This window comes from Poecilia mexicana, unplaced genomic scaffold, assembly GCF_051168715.1.
Source record: "Poecilia mexicana isolate PSO_F unplaced genomic scaffold, ASM5116871v1 scaffold_15, whole genome shotgun sequence".
NCBI classification, from domain to species: domain Eukaryota; kingdom Metazoa; phylum Chordata; class Actinopteri; order Cyprinodontiformes; family Poeciliidae; genus Poecilia; species Poecilia mexicana.
Window position 1 is genome coordinate 29,415,246 of NW_028263384.1, and position 23,786 is coordinate 29,439,031.

The following is a 23,786-nucleotide window of genomic DNA, read 5'->3' on the forward strand; positions in this document are numbered from 1 at the left end:
CATCCTAGGTGTTTCTGTGTTTCTCCGATATTTTTATATTTATTGAGATTCATTTATTAATTATTTCCAGAGTTGCTTTTATTTAAAACTTCGTTGCTCTTTTGGAAGCTGCAGCTCAGAGGAGGAGCTTCGCCTCGAAGGCGGAGCTAAGTCCACCCAGGCGTTTTGCACAGCTGGTTGCCATGGAGATTAAAGGATTTCTCAAACATGCATGAAAAACATCAAAGCAACACTCCAGGTTTGGCTTTGATGCAGGAAAAAAATGATGACGTGAAGCTCAAAATAGTACATTTTACACCATACCTTGTCACTTTTTTTTTTTTTTTTTTTACCATTTCCCCCCCTAAATTGCATCAACTGTGAACTTTCCTCCATATCAGATTGAACTTAAATCAGCTGGAGCGAGGACGGGTCAGTGCTCTGGCTACAGGTCCAAGGTTGCTGCGATAATGAATGTGTAGCAACATTTCAGGCCACAGTCCACATTAAACCACAAACGCGCTGAAAGGAAAGACTTTCTGCTGAGGTGAGTCTGTTTCAGCTTCATTCTGCAGAGTTAAACTCAGAACAATTAAAATGGATCATAAAAGCTTATATGTTTATATTTAGACTTAAGTTTTAATCCAAGGGTGGAAGGGAGAAGTTCAAATATAAAGTTAAAGGTTTCATGCTCTTGATGTTGTGATGAACTTTGATCATCTGGTTTCTGATTAAACATGAATTCCTGCAACGCATGGAAAGATAATACAAACAGGTTTAGTGGTTGATAGAAATGACGGGACAAATAATCTGACATGGGGGGGAAAAAAAAGTCCAAAAAACGTGGAAGTAAAATAACGTTGATAAAAAGGTTCCCCGTTTCTTGTGCGATTGTAAAAGTTAGACCTGTTTTTTTTTTTTTTTAACACCTCGAATTCAACCTTATAGAAATTCTTTTTTTTCCACACTTAAACTCCTTATTTTAATTTTTCAGCTCTGATAAACCTTTTAATTAATTAAATTTTTACTTTTGGGTATTTACCAGTTTTAAAAAGTCATCTTACTGTTGATCTTTTAAATAATTCAGTTTATTATTTTATTTTCTTATGTTTTATATTATTAGATTATTTTATTACTTTAACTTGAATTAATTTTTACATTTTTATTTTATTTAGCAAAATGTGTAAGCAAAGTGAAAGAGTTTCTGCAGTTTCCATGTGTTAAAATTCATGTTTCTTACACTATAGTAATAGTTTGGAAAGACCTGTTGTGAAATTCCCATTTCTGATTAATACTAATTTATTTAAATAGATCATGGGAAAACAAAGCCACATTATCTGAAAAGACTAACATTTAAATTTGTATTTTACTTATAAATTTTTGTCAAATATGTTTATTTTGTTGGTACTAGACACCATTTAGTCAATTAGTCTATTTTATTTTATTTCTTCTTGAACTACTTTGTTAAATTTTATTTCATTGTTGTAATTAATCCACTCAGTTTAATGTAGCATGTAGCAGCATCATTATGTAAGGAAACTCCCGTTTATATAAACATTTTTTATATAATTTTTGTAGTCTGTGTTGAATAACATAACTTATTTTGTTGTATTGTTTCTATTGTATCTTAAATTAATTAATTTCCTTTAATTAATTAATTTACTTTTTATATCATTTTACTAAGCAAAAATTTAAATTTATTCACTCAGTTTTTCCTTTAATTTTTTTAACTTTCACTGAAGTCTTTTTTATTACTCTATTTTATTGTATTATTTATATTTATTCAATTTTGAATTCATTCATCTTATTCATTTCCTCTTATTATTGTAGTTTATTATATTTTTTACTTTGACTTTACTTAATTTATCTTATTTTATTTTATTTAGCGTTTACCTGGAACCTTCTATTGTGACGCATAATTCCACACGGAACGTTTTGACCGTTGCACCCTCGAGCTGTCAAATCAACAGAAGTATCTCCCATCGTACCTGTGAGGTAAGACGTGTCATGATGGAAACTTTCAATTTTTGTTGTAAAACTCCCAGTTTCTGAGTGAAGATGTTGTTGTTGGGTCTAACTGGAAGAAAACCAGTATGAACTGGTTGTGTTAAGCTAAATGCCGCGTTTCAGTGCTAGCTTTGACTTTGTCATCGCTAATTAACGCACCTAGCTTGTTTTGACGTTGTTAAGACTTTATGGAGTAAACTTATGAAGCTTAAAGCAAAGTTCAGACGCCGTTTGAAATATTTATTTGAATATTTCGCAGTTCTCGTGTCAGCGGAGGCTAACACCCCCTGGTTCATGATTAACATGGTGATCCAATTATCTCTGCTAACTGGCCAGACACAACAACAACACTCTGCAAACTGGGGACTGCAGCGATTATTCAGCATGGTGTCGCGTTATTTTTAGACAAAGGTGTCGGAAAGTAGATTAAAATTCAGAAATATGGATCAGTACTGCCATCAGACTGATGGGAATTCATAACAGTATCTGGTTTAAACATACAGTAGCCAAAATAATGAAATCATGATCATTTAAATACATATTTTACCAACAATGTGACATTTATCAAACTGAGCAGAATAGAAATATCCTTTTTTGTCCAACAGTAGGGAAATTCAGGTGCGACAGCAGCAAGTCAGAAGGGAAACAAAAGATGATTTGGTTGTTTTTCTGTTGAAATGTTCCTGGATTTATGTCTCAGTAAAGGTTGAAAGTGCATGAAAGTCCAATGTGCTCAGGTGATTAAAAAAGATGATACACCATACCGTTGTATTAATATTTACGCCTTTTCTTCAAATGTACTGTAATACAGACCGCTATGGGAGATCTTCTGTGCCAACAACCATTTGGATTAATATGAGTTACAACATTTAGTTTCCCTTTGGGATCAATACAATGTTTTGAATTTTAATTTGAATTGAATTTGAGTAAGGAATAAGTCATTTAGTCATGATAAATTCAAACCAGTGCAATATTTTCCATTTCTCTCTTTTCTCTTTCTTTCTACAAAAACCTGATGATAGAAAGAAGTCTTCAGTCTGGTGCTTTGGTCTCAACTACGACAATTTTGTTCACAGAGACTCCATAATTAATTTTATTTGTTGTTTCTGTTGTCTCGTTTATTTATTTTGGCTATTTAAAATGTCTTCCAGTTCCAGTGTTAAATGTTCAATAGAATTTAAAGGTTATTGAGAATCTTGAGAATGTGTTCCTGCATTATTATCCCATCGCCATTATATTACGTGCCGGAACTAATATCGTTTATCGCATTTATCATCCAGTTGAATTTTTTTCTCATGACAGACCTAGTTTTATGTAGGCTTTTGCTAACCCTGATGTAAAAAGAGCTGTCACTATGACAAATGTTGCTGGGCGATAAATTGTCCCAGAAGTTTTTGCAATAAACTGTAAAACTGTTGTTTTGAGATCATTTTCAACTAATGACATAAAAATGCAAGAACATATTCTCAAAAATAAAAAAAACCTTTAAATTCTAATGAATATTTAACACTGGAATCAAAAACATTTTAAATATTCAAAATAAATAAAACAACAGAAACAAATAAATTATAAAGTCTGTACAGAAAATTGTCCTAGTTGAGACCAAAGCACCAAACTGAAGACGTTCATCATCCAGGTGACAAGAGACAAACCAGGAACTAGGCAAATGGAAATTACTGAGTTCCTTTTGATCATGCGATCAATTGATCTATTGATTATTGTGACATTCCTAGCAGCACCGTTTTGTGTGTTTCCCTGCAGGATGGCTCAGACAGACAGCAAGGTTCTGGTTCTGGGGGCGCTGGCCGGAGTGGCCGGCATCAGCCTGGCTGTGGTGTTTTACCGCGGCTTAAGATCCAAGCGCAGAGTCTCCTGGCCGGGCTTCTACCAGAACCGTACCAACGACCCGGGGTCCGGCCTCCTGCTGGTGGACGGCCCTGTTCTGCCCAGGGGTCAGACCGAGGTGCTGGAGCGCCTGGAGGCCCTGATCCAGTGTGTGTCTGAGCTGAAGGAAGAGATGAAGGCGCTGAAGACGGCGCTGCCCGCCCTGCCAGACCAAGTCAGGGAGGAGCTGAAGGGCCACAGCGAGGCACGGCGAGTCGGCGCCCAGCACAGGACGGCAGCGACGAGGAGGAAAAGAGCAGCGGGCGCCGCCAGCAGCCCAGAGGGACAGAGCTCAGAGGACGCAGAGAGCGAGGGAGGGTGAGTCTGTCAGGGCAAAATGATCCAAATCATCTCTGCATGCAATCAGCCCCAAAAGGTCTGAAAACTAAAGACCTGGAATATCTGAAAATCTGCTAAAAGTAACTCCAGATAAGAAGTAAATGACACAATAAATAAGAATAAGTAGGAATATAAGGAGCTTCCACACTGCAAAAACATAAAATCTTACTAAGTATTTTTGTCCAGTTTGTTGTGCAAATATCTTATTACACTTGAAACAAGAGAAAACTAACTTACAAGTAACTTTTCAGCAAACTGTAGGAGCTTGTTTTGAGTCAATTAAAAAGTTTCAGTTCCACTGTCAGGTTGACTTTCAACAGGTGCTACAGGTGCTGTGCCAATTACACCTGGTTATTCAGTAGCTCATAGACCAGTTTTAACACCAGTGGTGCTTTTCTGACTGTATCAGTTGCTAACATCTTTGTGGAGAAATTTTGGCCACTTTTCCCCAACATTTTATTGAGGTTTACACACATTTGTTGTTGCTTGACTTAAACCACTGATTTAAGTGGTTTAGTGTCAGTACATTTTATTTATTGTTAGTTTTGTCAGTTTCAAGTTATTTCAGTGACCATTAGCAGTTTTCTCCATGTGTTTGAATCTGAATATGATTCCCATCTTAAGTTAGTTAAAATAAATTATCAGTACTTACTTTGACCACTTAATAACAACAGACTCCAGGACTTAAAACATAAACAATGAGCCTAGCTAGCGCGTCGTGTCCAATTATGGAGGAAATTATAGTTTCTGTTAGTTATTTCCCCTTTTTAATTCAGCATAAAGGTGAATGGATTTTCTTCCCCACCTGTGGAACCAGTTTGATCGTTTTATGCTTCATATTACCCTGTGACACATTAGCCTAAGGTGCTGGATGGAAATGGCAGAATAATCAACGGTGAACCGGCACCTTGAACCCACGCCAGCCTCAGATTGAGTAAACAGCAGATGGGTTTCTTTTTCCTTTTAAAAGGTTTGCCTTATGAAAACAAACACCAGCAGCAAAGTGACAGAGATTAATCCAAGGTCTGGAGGCGGGACTGGAGTTTCTCTTGTGCTTGATTCATTTACCACAAATGAACAACTGAGAAAACGCATCAGAAACAGTTTTTCACTTAAACAGGGATTTGTCTGCTTTGACGAAAACAGACAGTTTTGCTAACTATCTTCTTGCAGCGTGACGTCATGCGTGGAGGGCATTTTTATATTAATCCCCTCAAATTTTATTTAATCCTCATGGTTTAGGTTTTTCCAGCAGCAGGCATTCTGGACGGTTCCTTCTGTCTTTTCTTGTCTTTTCTAGTTTAAAGAGAAAAGCAGCTTGATATATTTGACTGGCAACTGATCAGAAAACTGAGCGTGGAAAATAAGAAAGGTGGAACATCAGAAGCTTTTTCTATCTTCTATCTCCATTTAAAATAAATTATTTTAACTTAGGTTTTAATAATAATGACTGAAAAACAGATTACATTTGTAAAAAATAAAAATGAAATTAGATTTTTCTTTCTCACCTTCACTTCAACTCTCTGAAAATCATTGGGCTGAAATATTCAGTGTCATGAATTGTTTTAGATGCTAATGTGACTTTTAGCCAGTTGAACCAAAGCTCAAGTCGGACATCAATGATATTGATCCAAAGGTCAAAGGTCACAGAGGGATGGAAGAACTGATGAGAAACAGGGGGATGAAGAAAATAGACGGATATTGTTGCAATATTTTTTCAGTATGATGCAACTCTAGTCATGTATGGTAATCAAATAAAATTAAAAACTATGGTTGGCATTCATTAAATTCGTTTTTTGAATAAAAAATAAACATTTTCTTGCCTAAAATGCAACAACACAGGATTCCTTTAGTGAACAATAAGAAAATCCTTTCTGCTTGACTCAACAGCAGTACAGTGTAGGATTGATCTGGTTATTGTTATTTTAGATTATTTGATGAATAATTGGACAGCAAAAGGTGATAAATAGATTTTTTTAAAGAATTTGAATCAGGTGATGCTAACATTATGCATTTAAGGAGTTCTGGGTAGAAGACACATTTTTTTTTATCTTAAATGAAAAATGTGCAGTTAGTTGCTGCTCTGAAGGTGTTGTTCTTTTAGCAAATAGCCTTTTTCAGAGTCTGTATACTCCAGTCGCTAAATTAATTGACTATTATTTTAACACTCGATTAATTATTTTGGTCCTACATATTATGATTGCCAGAAACACAAAAGTAGTAATAGTAGCCAAGTTTGTATAATTTTTTAATAGCAGGTGGGGGGCTGCACAAAATCAGTCCAAGGGCCACAAGTGGCCCCCAGGCCTCACTTTGGGCACCCCTGGCTTACATCACTACCTGAGTGAATGTTGCATAACCCGACTGAAGCCAGGCGTCGCCCAGAGCCTGCAGCTCATTTATTTCAGGTCATGCATGTTTGTTGAAGTGGGATCCAGACGGCTGATTGGTGGAAAACGGCTACACATCACACGGCACGTCTTTCGTAACGTTTCAGGAACATTTCAGCTCGGCCGGCGTGCGATGTTACAACCAGCCGTGCCACTGGCTGGCAGAGCAGCTGCGACGCGGTTCGCTGGTGTCTGCCTACAGCCGGCAGCCACATCAGATGCTCTTAATTACAGCTCAGGTTTAAAAGAAATCACCAAACGCACACACCTCTCATAATTAAAGAACCTAACGCTCTGTCATTTCTACAGACAGTGTGTGTGTGTGTGTGCGGTGATGAAAGGGAGTCTGTGTGTGTGTGCGTGTGTGTGTGCGTGCGTGCGTGTGTGTGTGCGGTGATGAAAGGGAGTGTGTGTGTGCGTGCGCGTGTGTGCGGTGATGAAAGGGAGTGTGTGTGTGCGTGCGCGTGTGTGCGGTGATGAAAGGGAGTGTGTGTGTGCGTGCGCGTGTGTGCGGTGATGAAAGGGAGTGTGTGTGTGCGTGTGTGTGTGTGCGTGCGCGCGTGTGTGTGCGTGCATGTGTGTGCGTCCGTGTGTGTGTGTGCGTGCGCGTGTGTGTGTGCGTGCGTGCGGTGATGAAAGGGAGTGTGTGTGTGCGTGCGCGTGTGTGCGGTGATGAAAGGGAGTGTGTGTGTGCGTGCGCGTGTGTGCGGTGATGAAAGGGAGTGTGTGTGTGCGTGCGCGTGTGTGTGTGCGTGCGTGCGTGTATGCGGTGATGAAAGGGAGTGTGTGTGTGCGTGCGCGTGTGTGCGGTGATGAAAGGGAGTGTGTGTGTGCGTGCGCGTGTGTGCGGTGATGAAAGGGAGTGTGTGTGTGCGTGCGCGTGTGTGTGTGCGTGCGGTGATGAAAGGGAGTGTGTGTGTGCGTGCGCGTGTGTGTGTGCGTGCGTGCGGTGATGAAAGGGAGTGTGTGTGCGCGTGTGTGCGGTGATGAAAGGGAGTGTGTGTGTGTGTGCGTGCGCGTGTGTGTGTGCGTGCGTGCGGTGATGAAAGGGAGTGTGTGTGTGCGCGTGTGTGCGGTGATGAAAGGGAGTGTGTGTGTGCGCATGTGTGCGTGTGTGTGTGTGTGTGTGTGTGTGCGTGCGCGTGTGTGCGTGCGTGCGCGTGTGTGTGTGCGTGCGTGCGGTGATGAAAGGGAGTGTGTGTGTGCGTGCGTGCGTGTATGCGGTGATGAAAGGGAGTGTGTGTGCGCGTGTGTGCGGTGATGAAAGGGAGTGTGTGTGCGCGTGTGTGCGGTGATGAAAGGGAGTGTGTGTGTGCGTGCGCGTGTGTGTGTGCGTGCGTGCGGTGATGAAAGGGAGTGTGTGTGTGCGCATGTGTGCGTGTGTGCGGTGATGAAAGGGAGTGTGTGTGTGCGCATGTGTGCGCGTGTGTGCGTGCGTGTATGCGGTGATGAAAGGGAGTGTGTGTGTGCGCGTGTGTGCGGTGATGAAAGGGAGTGTGTGTGTGCGCATGTGTGCGTGTGTGTGTGTGTGTGTGTGTGTGTGTGTGCATGTGTGCGGTGATGAAAGCGAGTGTGTTTTGTGTTCTGTTCGCCTACCGGAGCGAGACAACGTCTCTAATCCTCTGCATGCTCAGGTTTTGCTCACACTGCAAAAACACAAAACATAACCAAGCATTTCTGGTCCTGCTTCTAATGAAAATATCTGAGTTCACTTTAAATAAGACAGAACTAACTTTAAAGTAACTTCCCAACAACAAATATGAGCTTGTTTTAAGTAAAAAGTTCTAGCTCCACTGGCAGATTAATTCACTTATAATATAGGAAAAGTGTCTTGAAATAATCTGTGTAACAAGAACTTTTTCATCAATTAATCAATAGCTCAATCAATCAATTAATACTATTAGTACACTTAAAATAGTTCTAGCTTATTTTAAGTGTACTAAGATATTTGCACTAGAAACTAGACTAAAATTGTTTTTGTGTTTTTGCAGTGTGCTCATCATTTTTAAAGCACATTGTTACCCTCCAGTCAAACCTAATGTTACAGTCGAAGTTTACGGGGAAGAAAAAAGTTTTCCATTCGAATTGTTTGGAAATATTTTCTCCATCATGGCAGCAGATTACCAACAGGGGGCGCCAGTGAAATAGAAACAGCAGCATGTTGTGTTGCTGCTGAAAATGATGGATGTGTGTGAAAGCATGACTTTATTGCACTCTGGAAGTGATCAGTTATGCAAGCCTAATGGTTTTTGTTGCTTTTTTCCCTTGTCTCTTTAGACCAATATTGTAATTATTATTTTATTATTACTTCAGTTTGTCCTTCGTGTTTGCAGAGGTCGCTCACCTGTGACCAGTGTGGCAGTTTGAGCCCAACTGCAGGGTCACGATGCACATCAGTTCTGCAGAACTGTTAGCTGTTTATGTCACAGAGACTCGCTCTCTGTTCGAAAGGAGATCCATCAATCACGCCGCCGTGAGCCAAGATGTCAGCGCCACCATCTGTAGACGTCCTGTAGGAACTTGTAATTCGTTAAACAGTTCCCGCTGAGTTTATTTGGATCACATCGCCGTAGCTCAAGGACATTACCACCTCTCCTTTTTTTCTCTTCCAAAAAAATAGCATTTCTGACACTGGATAGTTGTTGATTTAAGCAGATGTTAGGCAGAGTTTTGTTTGTGTGTGGGGCAAGCCTGTTCAGAAATGTTAAGAAGGAGGAAAAAGGCGCTCATTGTCTGCTTTGTGATTAAAAGCTTTAGTCGAGCTTCCACATGACGTCATTCAGGCTTTGCTCCACACCTGTCAGATCGCGAGACGTTCACCTCCGTATCGCCGGATTAATTGGAGGCGCTCAGCCAAACACATTTATTCATCTTGGTTTTTCCCGGGGCCTCCGTTTACGCTGTGAACAGAGGAATAACATGTTTGAAGAGTCTGACCACCTACGACTGTGTATTTAATTGATTACTCAACATTCAATTAGGGCTGGACAATAAACCAGAGCCAATTTCCAAATGTAATTGATTTTTTAAATTTTTTGTTTTTTTCAAAAGACTTGTAAAAGTGGCTTTTATTCAGTCATCAGTTGTAGGACAAAGTTTTTGGGTAAGCCTAAAAGAATTACGAGAAAAGTTGTTTTGATGAGAAAAGCGCTTCCATAAAGTTATCAAAATATGTCGGGACCAGCTCAGTCAGTGTGGGTCTTTCTTTGAAATAGACTCAGTTTCAAAGCTCATTTCAAAGTCTTGCTGCTGATAATAATTTGATGATGTATTAAAAGATTAAAGGGGAATCTATTATGCAAAATTCACCTTTTGCATGTTTTTATTTATGCTTCCATTTGAGCCTCAACTGTTTTTAAAAGCAGCTCAAGTGCTTAAAAAACATCCAGACATTTTCTGGCAATAAATGAATGTCTTTTGGTGTCTGAAAAATGAGTCGTTTCAAAAACCTCCTGTTTATTGAGTCACACTCAGCCGTTACCTAGCAACCCCTATGAAGCCCACCCCGTTACCTAGCAACCCAAGCTGAGCTCCAGCATGCATGCACTGTACAATGGCTGCTGGAAAGGACAAGTGCTTTCCATCCAGAAACAACTCGCTCCATTAGTGTTGGTTGTGCAGGAGGCTCCACTTCAAACTTTCTATCCAAGAAACTTTTTATTTTATAAAAATTTTGTTCAGCTGAGCCGAAAACAATTTGATGCCTTACTTTTAATACAGAAAACGCGCAAAATCCTTTAAACGTTTTGGATCTACGATGAATATAATCCCTTCCCAACAACAAGAAAAAGAAATATGTATTAATATCGGGCGACTTTATTTGCTTCATTGTAGTTTGTTTTTTTCTTGGCCTGTGAATACTTGACTCTGCAGTTCAGCTGATGTGACAAAACGTTTACCGGGCTCTCATTCTGCTGGTGGACGTCAAGAGAAACTGCCACGTTCAGTATATCTTTGATGGAACGTTGTTGCCAAAGGTATTTTTTCATATGGGATTGTGTAAACTGAGTTTCCACTCCGTTTTTTCCCCCTTGGCTATTTCTGGAACAAAGTTTCACCACATCCAAGCGGAGATGCTGTTTATAGCCGTACAGTAGAGACGAAACCGGCAGCAATAAAACAACCACTGCTTCCTTCATTACCGCCTTGTGATGTCGTCTCCTGGTTGTGACAAACAGGTGACAGATTTTTTTATTCACCTGCTGAGGCGAACAAAACTTTTCTGTTTCACAAAACATTTCATCAACTCATTTGTACTCGTATTAAATGAATGGCCTGAACTTTTGGATAGAAAATGCTTGATAAATTAATCTTTTCAAGTTGAGTCAATGTGAAAAAGTTGAGTATTAGACTAGCCAACAAGTTATCCCACAATGCATTGTGCCACAGCTAATTAAGCCACTTTCTTCATTTTGTCACAGAAATGTGTTTTAAGACATTTAAGGGAGACTCCGAAGCTTCATCTGTGCCTGGGGTGTCCAAACTTTTTGTCATGTATCCAAATTGTTGAGTCAAAATTATTTACAGGCCAAGAAGAAAATAAAACTAAGAAAAAGCAAATAGTTTTTTTTATTGGAAAAGGATTTTATTCATCGTAGATCCAAAACATTAAAATGTTTTTAAATGTTTTGTGTATTTAAAAAAATGTATCTAATGGAATAAAAGTATAAATTTGTTAAAACAGTTAAAAACAGTTTCTTAGATGTTAGGTTTTTAGGAAACTTTGAATAATTAATTGAGCGTACTGCACTGTTTGATCACAAGGATCAATTGGAATGTATGATTAAATTTAAATTTAATTTTTCTTTGTGCGATTCCATGTTAAATTAACTGAAATGAAATGAAATTATTTTCAGGTACAGGAACAGGATTTGAGTCACTTTCTTTCTAAATGCTTGTTACATCTGGCCAAGTTAAATACGTTTTAATAAAAGCTGATTTGAGTGAAGCCAAGTTGGATTTTCAGTAAATTCTCAGCATTACGACAATTAGATAGGAAAAAGTTTTGATTTAAAATAAGTAGCGAGGGGAAGGGCAGTAGGCCAGTTACGCTAGCTTGACTTTGACAACCTTAACATGTAGATGTGCTGTGGAATTTGGTGTTTCGGTTCATTTAAAAAAGGCGACCCACACGCCAGCTCTCTGTCTGCGGGTCGCATCACAGATGTTTAAATTAGCTAATCAACCACCACCGTGTTAGATTAACTAAATGCAACGATCAATGTCAAGCCTAAAAACATAAAACTGTAACGGACTGAATGTTGGAAAGGTTTGCGTGTTTTTTTTGGTGTTGAATCCTGATACACTAGTGGAGCTGTTGTCAGCCTGTTGCTATGGCAACGAGTCTGCGTGTAGCAGCCGACACAGAGAGAGAGAAAAAAGAAAAGGTTTTCAGTTGTTTTTTAACGTTTTTTCTGCGTTATTTCTCGCTTCGCTGTGGCGAACTGCACTGAATTAATAATATAACTCCAGGCGTTATTTTGTTAGTTGTTCCATCACAGCAGCGCGGCAACGGATGGATGTAAGAATCGCCTTTTTTCCGGATGTAAACAATAACACGAAGTCTCAAGTTTCAAGTCTAAAAAATGAACCTTAGGGTGTTTATTTACAACATAGTCAAATTTATTAAGTTATACTCACAAGTTAATAAAACTCTGTTAACTTAAGCTAACATTTTGAGGCAACAGGTTTGAATATATTTAAGTAAAGACAACTACTTTTACAGCCAAGTTTTATGTAATTTTATGTCATTAAACATGAAATTATCAATTTAATGAAGTTGTGTAAACTTAAGCTGTACGGTTTTCACATACTACCATTTTTTCAAGGCACCAAGTTTTCTTAAGCTTTTTAAGTAAATTCCACTCACTACGTTTTACAGTGTAGGGGTAAACCCTGCATTAGAATCCCTGTTCAGCTTTCAGGAAGGGATGGGGGCTAAATAACTGGACTCCCTCCAGTCAGTCAGGCATTGTTTAAGGCAGCCTTTCATTGATACTGTCAACAGTCGATGAATAAGTTGGACGGCATGTTCCCAGGCCCAGAGATGTTGGGATGGTAACTCTTGTTTGTTTTGAACAGGGTAACCACAGAGACTGGCACCGCTAAGCTCTTTTGAGACATCCTTTCTTTGCCCCTTGGGGTCTTCAAACCGAGTGGCTGATTCCCAGCCCCGGTAGAAAATTAGAGTGCAGCTCTCCTAATCCTCGACTTTTTACAAAAGGTGGAGTGTTGCAAGGTGGCATTCAGTCGCAGCATTTTGAATGTCTGCTTGAATCTGAATACGGAGAAACAAAACAGGATGAAGAAGCAAAGAGTTTTAGTCCAGAGCTGAAAACCTGAAAAGGGCTTGGCAATAAATCAGTAGCAATATACATCAGGATGGACACATCTTCAATATCAACAGATAAAGTCTGAACCGTGAATGATCCGCGCCATCTCAATAGGCAAACGCATGTGCTTGGGGACAAACAAAATGGCCGCTGTCGGGGTCGACCCGTATGAGGCAGAGAAGGAAAATGTCAGACGATGTGGACAAGCTGCCGCCGATCTCATGCTGTGATATAATTTATAGAGAACAGAGAGCGTAGAAAATGGAGGAGCTTCACGGCCTGATTGGACGAATACAGTCAACGATTAAACAGATTTGGGAAGGAAATACAAAACTCTTCATGTGAATAACAAGGTTCTGTCAGCTGCAAATTTCCCGGAAGCATCGTTCTCATGTGATGTCACATTTCTGGGAAATTTGTAGCAGACAGCCATCTTGGTAGGTATCCGTAACTAAATGTCATGGCAGTTGCTATGGAGTTGCTACGACAACGATAAACAAGCAACAAGCTCAGAACTAACTCGTTCCCATCTAACTTATAAACAGTATAACAACATTACAATTATTACCAGTCCTCTGCCCACCTCTGTGTAATACTAAGATAAAACTCTTACCAAACAGTATTGGTGTAGTTTCTAGTGTAAATATCTTAGTTTTGTCCTATTTTGGGTTTGCTAACTTAAAAATAACTTTTTAGTGACACACAGAGGCTTGTTTTAAGTAAATAATTAGCTATGTTAGATTATTTCACTTGTTTTCCCATGTTTTAAGTGAAATAACTAGCACTTTTTCATCAATATTTATGAATTATTTACCTAAAACAAGCATCTACATCTTGCTAAAAAAAGTTATTTTAAGTTAGTTTGTCTTATTTCTAGTGTGCAAAGATATTTGGACTTGAAACTAGACCAAAATTTCTTGGTAAGATTTTGTGTTTTTGCAGTCTATGAGGCAACATCATTTCTGATTTTTTTTAAAACTGTTGTAAGCAAATTATCTGTAGATATTTGACTACACAGAGGAAAACAGAGTTTTATATGGTGACGATACGCCTCGTCAGCGATTAAGTTCATATTTAGCAATATTTTGACATCTTTTATCAGAGGCGGTCACTTCCAAAGTCTCTGCAAAGAAAATAACGGCTCCAAAACAAGCTAACGCACATTACATAAACATGGTGATACAAAAACATCCTTAGTGTCTTCTTTCTTTCAACATACGAGATTCATGAGCCGTGCAGTGGCGTGACAGGAATGCACCGATCGCTCGGTCCTGCGCTGCGTGTTTCTCCAGCTCCACTAAGCAAATAACTGGAGGGAGGCAAAGCCGACTGCTGAATGAAGAAACGGTACAGAACATGAATGAATGGGCGAACGGCGCAGCTCAACAGAAGATCGGACACTTTTGTTGCAGCTCCTTGTAATTTTGTGCGACTAGACTAAAACGAAAAAAAGCGACCACAAGAATGAGGGTAAACACGAAAGCACGCCCATTTAGATCTCTTTTAAGCTGAGGTGTGTTGGCCAACGAATAATTTGAGTTTTGGGTTTTAGGGTTTATTTGGGGAGTTAGCATAAAGATGAAGGCTGTTAAAAGGATTTAGCGCTTTATCCTAAAATTATAGAATGAAAACAGACGGAGATTAAAGTTCCTGATAGCGTTAAGTCTGGATGCTCTTCCACTTTTCTGCAGAAATGCTGCGTGTGAGGAAAATGAAGGCCAGGAATTAGCTGCTGTTTCTTCTGCCGAGTCTGAAAATTAACGTGTGGCCTTTGCAAATATGTAACTTTGGATTAAATGACACGACTTCAGGTTCCTGACACTTCCTGCAGCATTTCAGTCGGACTAAGGTCTAAACTTTGACTAGACCATTTCAAGACATTGCGTCTTGAATCAGCCATGCTGCTGTCGTCTTGTTTCTGTATTTGGGGTCATTGTCCTGTTGATGATCCAGTTTGGGTCTCATTTTCCTTCAAAATGCTGTTGAGTACAGAGGAGTCATGGTGCTGTGGCTGCACAACAAGCCCAAATCATCATCCAGCCACCACCGTGCTGAATAGGACAAATGAGGTGTTAGTACTGAGATATTGTGATTAATTTCTCCTCGCAACCCTTTCAAATGAATCATACTTATTCAGTGTTTTTCCAACTTTACCACAGTAAAACTTTATTGTTTAACTTTCCAACTAAAACCTATAGAGTCGGGGATGAAGCGCTGATCTTTGGAGGAATTTATTGGGCCTCCTGTAAAGATTGGCTGCTGTCCTTTAGTGACTTTCACACCTTATTCTTTGTTCACAAAGATATGTGTGCTCATATCAGTCTCATTCACACAAACCTCTTCAAGCGCGTCTACAAATCTTTGCAGTTCTCGTTGAGCGTGGGTGAGCCGAGCAAGTTGGTGCCTTGCCTCCGGAAAGCCAGCCTTCACAGAGGGGCCACATAGACAGCGTACAGGTGAACTTTCACCATTTTGAGTAAAAGGTGACATATTCAATCTGCGCCGAATTCAATGTGTCACCTATAAACCTAGCTTGACCTGTCTTTGCTACCAGTAGCTGTATCCATCGCTCTTCTGCAAAATGGCCGACTACAGTTTCCACAAAATAAATGTAGGCTCTCGTATAACAGTCTGTCACTCCAACGCCTGAATAAAACGCCACTGTCTCCTTGATTAAATTATGAACATATGTTATATAACTGCAGTGATTTTTAATGACTTATCACATGAAAAAGTTTGATTTTAATTTAATTTCTCATTTAATGGAAACACCGCAATGGTAAAATTGTGTTTTTTCCCCACATTAGTAGAATAGCAATAGAGATTTACTCACATTTGTAACAGAAATGCAGCTACTGATGGATGATATAAATGGTGTTGCAGGTGAATCCTCTCCTTATAAATAAACAGTTATCTGTGCCAAGTTCACTGTGTCACCTATAAACCTAGCTTAACCTGTCTTTACTATCACTGTTACTGATGTGTTTTTTTAAAAACTATTTAAAATAAACAAACAAGCAACGCTTAACCTGACGGGGGTCAACTAAAGCCTGGCAGCCCGCCAGGCTTTGGGGGAAACCCTGGATGTTGGTAACTTTAGAACCTGCTGAACCAGATTATTTTATTCTGCTCTGATTTGTAAATCCTCCGATTTAAACTGGATGTACTTTCTATTTTATCATTACATTATTTAGACGTTGAACTCTGAGGTGATTCCAGATGCATTTCCTGCCTGGCATTGTGCTAACACTCCTCAGAGCTCCACAACGGCAAACTGCCAAAGCGCCTTCGTTTATGAGGCGCTTCTCTCATCAGTTAATAAAAGGTTTTAATCAGGAACATTTGGCTGCTATTTTCCATCTTTAATCCAATAGAAGTGTTTCCATTGTGGCTCTGTTAATAAATAACGTGGTGTAGAGCAGGATTTCTTGATCCCAGAACACAGGCATGTCCCGATTCGTACTGAGTAAAATGAATAAAACCTCTGCAGTGCATCACGGTCAGAGTGTGTGTTATTGGGTGGAGTTAGCATGCGGCGTTTGCATGAAACACCTGTCGGACCTACATTGTTCCTGTCTGCAACCCGCTCTGACACATCCCCTCTAAACCGTGCCTCACGGCCCCAAATATTCTCTAACCACCAGTGACGCACATGCAGCTGCTGCCAACACTTAATAGACGCTTTTCATGGTGTCTGCATCTTTGATTCTTACCTTTTAACTTTATTACATCTATATTTCTACCTCTGGCTTTCAAGCGTTGGCTTTGGGTGTTGGTGCAAGCTTGCGCCTCCGATTGAAAAGGCTCCATAAAAGGTGTAATGCGAGCGTTGCGTGCCGTGCCCTGCTGAACGAGTTCCCCCATGTTCCTGGAAACTCTTCAGGTGTCAGACGTCAGCCACTAAAAATTATAAACAATTAAGTTACCCCACTTATGTAAACATACCAGGTGCCGTTTTTGTGTGCAAACATGACGTGAAGATTGATCTGGTTTAATCACCACCTGGTAGCATGTGGTTTATTGAAAATGCTCGTTATGACAAGATTGCTCTGAATGTTGATTAGTGGAGAAGAAAAATCTCACAAGAAGATTATTGTTTCTTCATTGAGAGCAAGAAGGTGGAAACTTTCAGCCAGTTTGTTGGTTTACCAAATTTAGCATCCTGCCAGTAAAAGCAGTTTGTATTAAATCAGAGTTTCTCAAACGTTTTCACTCAGAGATCACATTATGTTAAATTGCCCCTCAATAACACAACATGTTAATAAATACAACCTGAAGAGTAATTAGTCCCTTAACTCATTAATTGTTGCTTTCTTTATTTGGTAAATGTGAATGGCCACAACAAAACCACTGAGTTATTTTCAGGTTCTTAAAGTGTGGATTAAGCTTTCCAATGACATTTTAATTTTCATATGTTTGATAAGTTGTTCTTTTACTACCAAGTTTTGTGTGTGTACTCAAAACATTTCAGGGCTATTTGTAACTTAGAAGCACAATAAAAGAAAAAAAAAACAGACTTGCTTTGCCAGAAACAAAAATCCTCTTCTGCACTGTTAAATACAAAAATTATCCACCCATTTCTATCATTTGTGTTTATTTGTTGTATTTAATTAATTTAAGTTAATTATTTTTAAGTAATTAAAAATAATAGCCGTTGACGTTGGGCAGAGAATTATAAGTAAGCAAAGTCGTAAAAAACAAAGAACAGTTCTCACCAACTGAGAAGTGTCAAAAGAACTGAACCGTTGGTGAACGACAGGAATGACTTGGCTTCCTCCGGTCTTATAAGTAATCCTGGAGTTGTTTTCTTTCCTCCGGTATCTTCACTTTTTCTTTTGAGTGACCCGGTTTTAATCCACTTATTCGTTATTATTTTAAACACAATCCTTTGCTAAACTAACCGTAGCGTCGCACTTTGTGATGACGTCACGGCAAATAAACGGACGTTTACATGCAGTACCTTTATGACCACCAGGGGGCGCCCACAGAACCACAGTTGGAGAAAGACTGTTCTTCCTGCTTTACTGATATTTTTTTTATCGATGTAAAATATTACAAGTCAGATCTTTGAAACTTGTCCAGAATCTTTTTTATTAGTATTTTTAATATTTCTTTTGTTCGCTTCATTGTGAGATATGTAGAAGAAAAAACGAGCACTTTGTGTTCACTCAACTCCTTCTGTCCCAGTTCAGTCCCCAAAATAACCACATGCAGCCTCAAACTATGAGAAAAACTTGTTTTAGATTTGATGATCCCCCTAATATTACCAACTTTCAACGAGGAAATGGTTCAATTACATTTCAAAATGCCAAAAATAATAAAAATGCATAAAAATCAATGTTATTAATTTTCAGCCTAGGCTAAAACACCCCCATAATTTTCATAATAGTTTTATAAAGTGTATGATTTTGGGACATTTAAAACTTCCCCAGAGGTTAAAGCACATTTCTCATCTACATTAGCTACAAATTGCAGCTTTGAGTCGATAAAACCTGTTATTTCATTGATTGATTGTGATTACAGGTACATGACGGCGCTGACAGACTCCGAGGATGAAGAGCAAAGCGATGAAGAGCAAACTCCAGACAAGCTATCCATCCTCCTCGACAGAATCGACCGCTTGCGTCAGGGCGGCGAGTCGGACAAAAGGGAAAGCCTGAGCGTCCTTCTGGAGCAGAGAGACGAGGTGAGTTTACTTTCTCTGCCAGTGGGGCAGAAAACATGGCGGCGTCTCATGATGTGGTTCACTTCTGCAGTTTGGGCAGAACTCAGAGTTCCTGTGGCGGCTAACCCGAGCGTACTGCGACGTTCACGACGTCAGCGCCACTCTGGAGGAGAAAAAGACTCATGCAGAAAACGGTAACTTAAACATCACAAGACTCACCCTGAACGTTTTTTAAGTTATTACATCTAAAATATTAATCAGCAGATTATCTGAAGGTTTTATAGAGATTTATTTGGACTTTAACTCAATTTCCAGTCCAGTCCTAACAAAACTGAACAGATTCCCAAGTCTGAACAGATTCTTTACTTTAAATTGATTCTTTACTCTGAACATTCTTTGAACAGATGTTTGATTCTAAAAAGATTCCTGTCTTTGAATAACTGTTGTCTCTGAACAGATTCCTTTCTGAAAATACTCTTTACTGTGAGTCGAGTCCTCAATCTGAACAGATTCTTTTTGAACAGATTCTTTTTGAACAGATTCTTTACTCTGTGATCCTTGTGGTCATTTAATTTCTATTTTCCACGGCTGAGCTGAAAAGTCTGGAAGTATTCTTTTTCAGTTCAAGAAAAGTGTGGAAAATATTTAAATTAACTTTAGAAAAAATATCCAGAATTTCTTCCATTTTCTCAAAAAGAAAAATTTAACAAATGTTTAATTTGCCTCATCACAATTTTTATAATTTAACACATTAAGTTTTGACTCAATTGATACTCATTTATTTATTTTATGGTACTTTTTGAGGCTAGAAACTTAAAACTAAATTGGTGTTAATCTGGTTAAAATGCTGAACAAAGTATTAAAACTACCATTAAATGTGTTTGAAATTAGGAATTTTAAAATATGCATTGATTACGCTTAGACTTCACTTTTATGGCATTATTGTATAATGCCATAAATTAGATATGGCATTATGTAATTTATAATTAGATAAATTAGATAACGATGCCTAGTTTTTTTATTTTCCATTGAACCGTATATGCAAATGATTAAATCTGAGTTTTTTTCGGAGTCCGTGACGAAACCAAACATTTTCCAGTGACGTCCCTGAACCTTTTCCTACAGACAGCAGTGTTTGTTTTTCTTTTTTCCCCTGATGAACAGAGACTATTTTTACGAGTCTTCTCTGGTCCAAACTGGACGGGCCTGTTCCTCTGAACTTTAATCCTTCCTCATCACAGCCAGCAGACACTTGGGGCTATTTCAGGAACACTTTGACACAATTAGATGTGACATTTTAAATGTGACAGATTTAAAACTCTTCCTGGATGTCGTTTCATCATCTAACTTTTGTTTCCATCACTTTTAAATAAAACCCAGCTTGTTGATTCATGGACGTCTTTTGGTCAACAAAGCATTTTATTCCACCAAATATTCTTCATTTTTTTCTGTCAAAAAGAGAAAATAAAATAATTTATGCATTTAGGCATGTTTATAAACATTTTTACTGATGCATCCACAATGTAACCTTTACAAATAAATGTTGAATTTGTATTTAAATGGAAATTAATATCTTTTTACCGTTTTGTTTTAGGTAAAGCGGTTGGTGAAGAGGCCATTACTGTGAATCCCAAATGTGCTGAAAGTCATCAGTGGTAAGTTTTTACATTTTCTCCCTTTTTTCATCATTTTATTCTGGTAAATGCTTGTGCATATCATTTTAAAATATTATTGAGTTTATTAGCTTACTTAATTAAAAATAGGAAACTCATGTATGGAGGTGGCTAGAAAACACAAATTTACTCAAATAAGAATAAAAAAATACTTCAACTTATTTTCACTCAAGTAAAAGTAAAAAGGTCCAAGAAATAAGAGTAAAAAGTATTTGTTATTCAATAACTGATCAAATTATCTTTTAATATTTAATAATTACATCATCAGATAAAGTTACGTGGAAATTTCGGACAAAAATGACAATAATTTATATAAGTAATAAAAAGTTACAAAATCAGGCAAAATAAAATGTTTCCAAATGAGTTTCTTTCAATAAAAACCTTTTGAAACTTTGACAGAAACTGCAGGTGTGTGTCTTTAATTGGTACATTTTTGGTTAAAACATGTTTGTTTTTCATTCAGTGGGTAGAAAATCCAGAAATTTTACTAAAGTAAGACAGAAATACTTCATAATAAAATTATTCAAAGTACAGAGTAGTAAAAATATATTTTTTCAAAAAAGTTACTCAAGTGAATGTAATTGAGTAAATGTAATTAGTTACTACCGAACTCTACTCATGTTTACTTATTGATGTATTGATTGTTTATTTCTTCAGTTTTTTTATTTTGGCTTAAATCTAATAAAATTCCAAATGTCAGGTTAGCAGAGGGTAAAAATACTAAGATATATTTTCAAGATAACGAATGTCAGACATTTCAGTGGCTCATTGATCGACAGTTTCTTCATGTTTAGTTTTATCAATACTTTCTTTCTGCTGCATCCGGCCGTCTTCAGGACCTTTGTGATGTTATGGCCCAAAATGAGAACGAGTGTGGTTCATGGGGATCAGCCAAACACAGTGAATCTCAGTTATCCCTTATCCACTTCTTTCTCAACCACACGTCTTCCTTCCACTTAACTTTCCATTATTATTATTTTTTTTTGTTCCTGTTCTGTCCATCTTCATTCTGTTGATTCTTTTGGAGCCAAACTGAAGCACAAGATGTTCCTCTAAGTTCGTGAAGCAGAAACTTTAAGTACAGTAGATGACAAAGATATTACATTTTACAAAACAAGACATCACCCAGTAAACATGGACTGGTCCCAAGTTAAATGCTGGGTGGTCTTCTAGCTTTTCTTTCAACCAAGTAGTGAAGAAATAAGTAAATAAAGAAACATGAACTGCCAGTGCAGGCGATCCAGTGGAGCATATTTATGAGATAATGTCAGCAAACTTCCCAAACATCAGTCTGATGGAATCACATCCAGTTTCAGGAATGTAAACAGAGCCAGGGTTAACCCCGCTGACATATACTGACAGTTATACTGGAAGAACTGGTGTGATTAATGTCTGATATTACAATTGTAGTTCTTCATTCACTGTTTACACCTGCACAGGTGAACTGCTTTGGGATACGAGGGAGAAAATGTCATTTTTATCCAGAAATATCCGTAAATCTGCAGAGGTTGTATGTTAGTCAGTTTAACAGTGACTAAACATTTTGCTATGTGCTTGTTGCAAAAAAAAAAAAAAAGTGTTGTCTCGTTTTAATTAGGTCTGGAAGGTAAGACTCCTGTTTGCAGGGCCCTTTGTGTTTCACATCTAAAAAATCTGCTCATGTCAAAACTTGACTGCTGTTTAGAGGAAGAATCTGCCTGAAATGTGTCCTGTTACATAAACTGAATAAAAAGACTCAACGGCTTTTCCTGGCTGTCTGACGTTAAATCAGACCAAACTTGTTTTAGTATCTGAGAAGTTGTCTCAGAGGTCCTTCTGTATCTGATTATTTTTATTTTTCCTATATTTACTATACGTGTATTTCTCGTATTTTTATTATTTTTTATTTATATATCATTTTATTTTTTACTTTTTTCCATAGCAGTCCCCTCTGTTCCCCTTTTATCTCTCTCCTGAACTTTATTTTAAGTCAGTAATTCATTAATATTGATGAAAAAGAACTAGTTCCCTTGGGAGATTATTTTACTTATTACATGGGAAAATGTTTTTTTATGTGTAAAATAATCTGCCAGTTTCACTTTTGACTTCAAACAAGGCTATATATCGCTTGCAGAAAAATAATTGAAAGTTAGTTTTGTCTTATTTCAAGAACCACTGAATGAAACATTAAAACCTCTGAAGGAGACACAGATCAACTTCCTTTTTGTTCACATCAACCGGATAGATTCAGAGGTTTGTAGGCAGACCAGATTTCGCTTTTTTGGGGTTGGATTGCATAATCACAGCTCCAGAAAAACTAAACTTTCTAGACAGATGAGCTGGACTCAACAGGACTGCGGCATGTCCTTGTCGACGCAGGCCTGAAATGGTTAAAAACTTTCCTGCTTTAGAAAAACGTTCTGAAGTGGCGCCTTAAGTCAAAGAGAAAATTGCACCAAGAGTTGCTGCTACTAAATGCTGTTCCTCAAGCCTTAAAGGCATCAGTGTACTTTGTGTTTCCAACGAATGCTTTGTTACCCAGAAGATCCTCCTTTGTACTATTTCTGGTTATAATTTGCTTGTTTACATTACATGAATTCTTCCTCATTCTGAGTGTCAGAAATTCTTGAAACACATTTTCCTTTGCGGCTGAGTTCATGAAGGTTTGTTTGGTTTTTTGCAGACGTTCCTTTGTCTGTTAGACTGAAGCCTTGTTCTCTCAGTAGACCAGTTAACAACTGGCCTCGGCTCGCGATGTCAACCAAAACACAAAGCCTCGTTTGTTTAGCTAATAAAGAGAAACGGCTTAATGGGTAATCTAATTTTTGCTAATGGGATTAGTGAGAATCTGAATTGAAGCAGTAAAAGAGTCCGACTTGAATGAGCGGGTCAAATTAGGTAGAGCTGCTCTGAGAGGGGAGGAGGGTGGTACTGATGGAGCGCTGCCAGGTTTTGAAAGGAAGTTTATGTTGCAGGTAACTGTTTACTTAGAGCACAGATGCCGTGAGAAAACTTGTCACCGTTTTTTTCTTTTTTTATGAATGCTGTTCATCTTGTCACTTTGGCAGCTGCTGTTTAGATGCAGCGCAACTCACTTCCTGCTCCACCACTCAAACTCAAAATCTTACCTATATTGTTGGTCTAGTTTCTAGTGTAAGTATCTCAATAGACTTGAAATAAGGCAAAACTGACTTGCAAATAACTTTTCAGCAAAATATAGGAACTTGTTTTTGGTTACTTACTCATTTTTATTAATGAAAACAGACTATTATTACTACGTAGTACTTTTTAAAAAATCAATATTAAGGAATTATTAACTCGTATCTTACTCAATATCTTATTGAAAAGTTACTTACAAGTTACGTTTGTTTAATAAGTTATTTAAGATATTTTGGAATAAGATATTTTACTGGAAATTAAATCAAAAATACTGGGTCAAATTTTGTTTATGCAGTGTAGATAACTGGCCGGGCTTTGCTGGGGTTGTTTTTTTACAAGCGGAACTCTGCTGGGGTTGCTTGGTTACGAGCGGAACTCT

At 38.2% G+C, this 23,786-nt stretch overlaps 1 protein-coding gene across 2 annotated transcripts in view; it reads left to right on the plus strand.

Annotated features, from left to right (window-relative positions):
* Positions 1 to 1,569: 1,569 nt before the first annotated feature.
* rmdn2 (regulator of microtubule dynamics 2) overlaps positions 1,570 to 23,786 on the plus strand; it is a 38,246-nt gene continuing 16,029 nt past the window's right edge. The window contains exons 1-5 of one of the 2 annotated variants that reach the window (XR_001418902.2): positions 1,570 to 1,974; positions 3,748 to 4,188; positions 18,455 to 18,617; positions 18,688 to 18,790; positions 20,191 to 20,251. Coding sequence is in view for 1 of the 2 variants with exons in the window: in XM_014992317.2 (XP_014847803.2) it covers positions 3,749 to 4,188; positions 18,455 to 18,617; positions 18,688 to 18,790; positions 20,191 to 20,251 (767 nt within the window). In the remaining variant the exon portion in view is untranslated. The remainder of the gene's footprint in view (positions 1,975 to 3,747; positions 4,189 to 18,454; positions 18,618 to 18,687; positions 18,791 to 20,190; positions 20,252 to 23,786) is intronic. The other variant, XM_014992317.2, reaches the window with a different exon arrangement.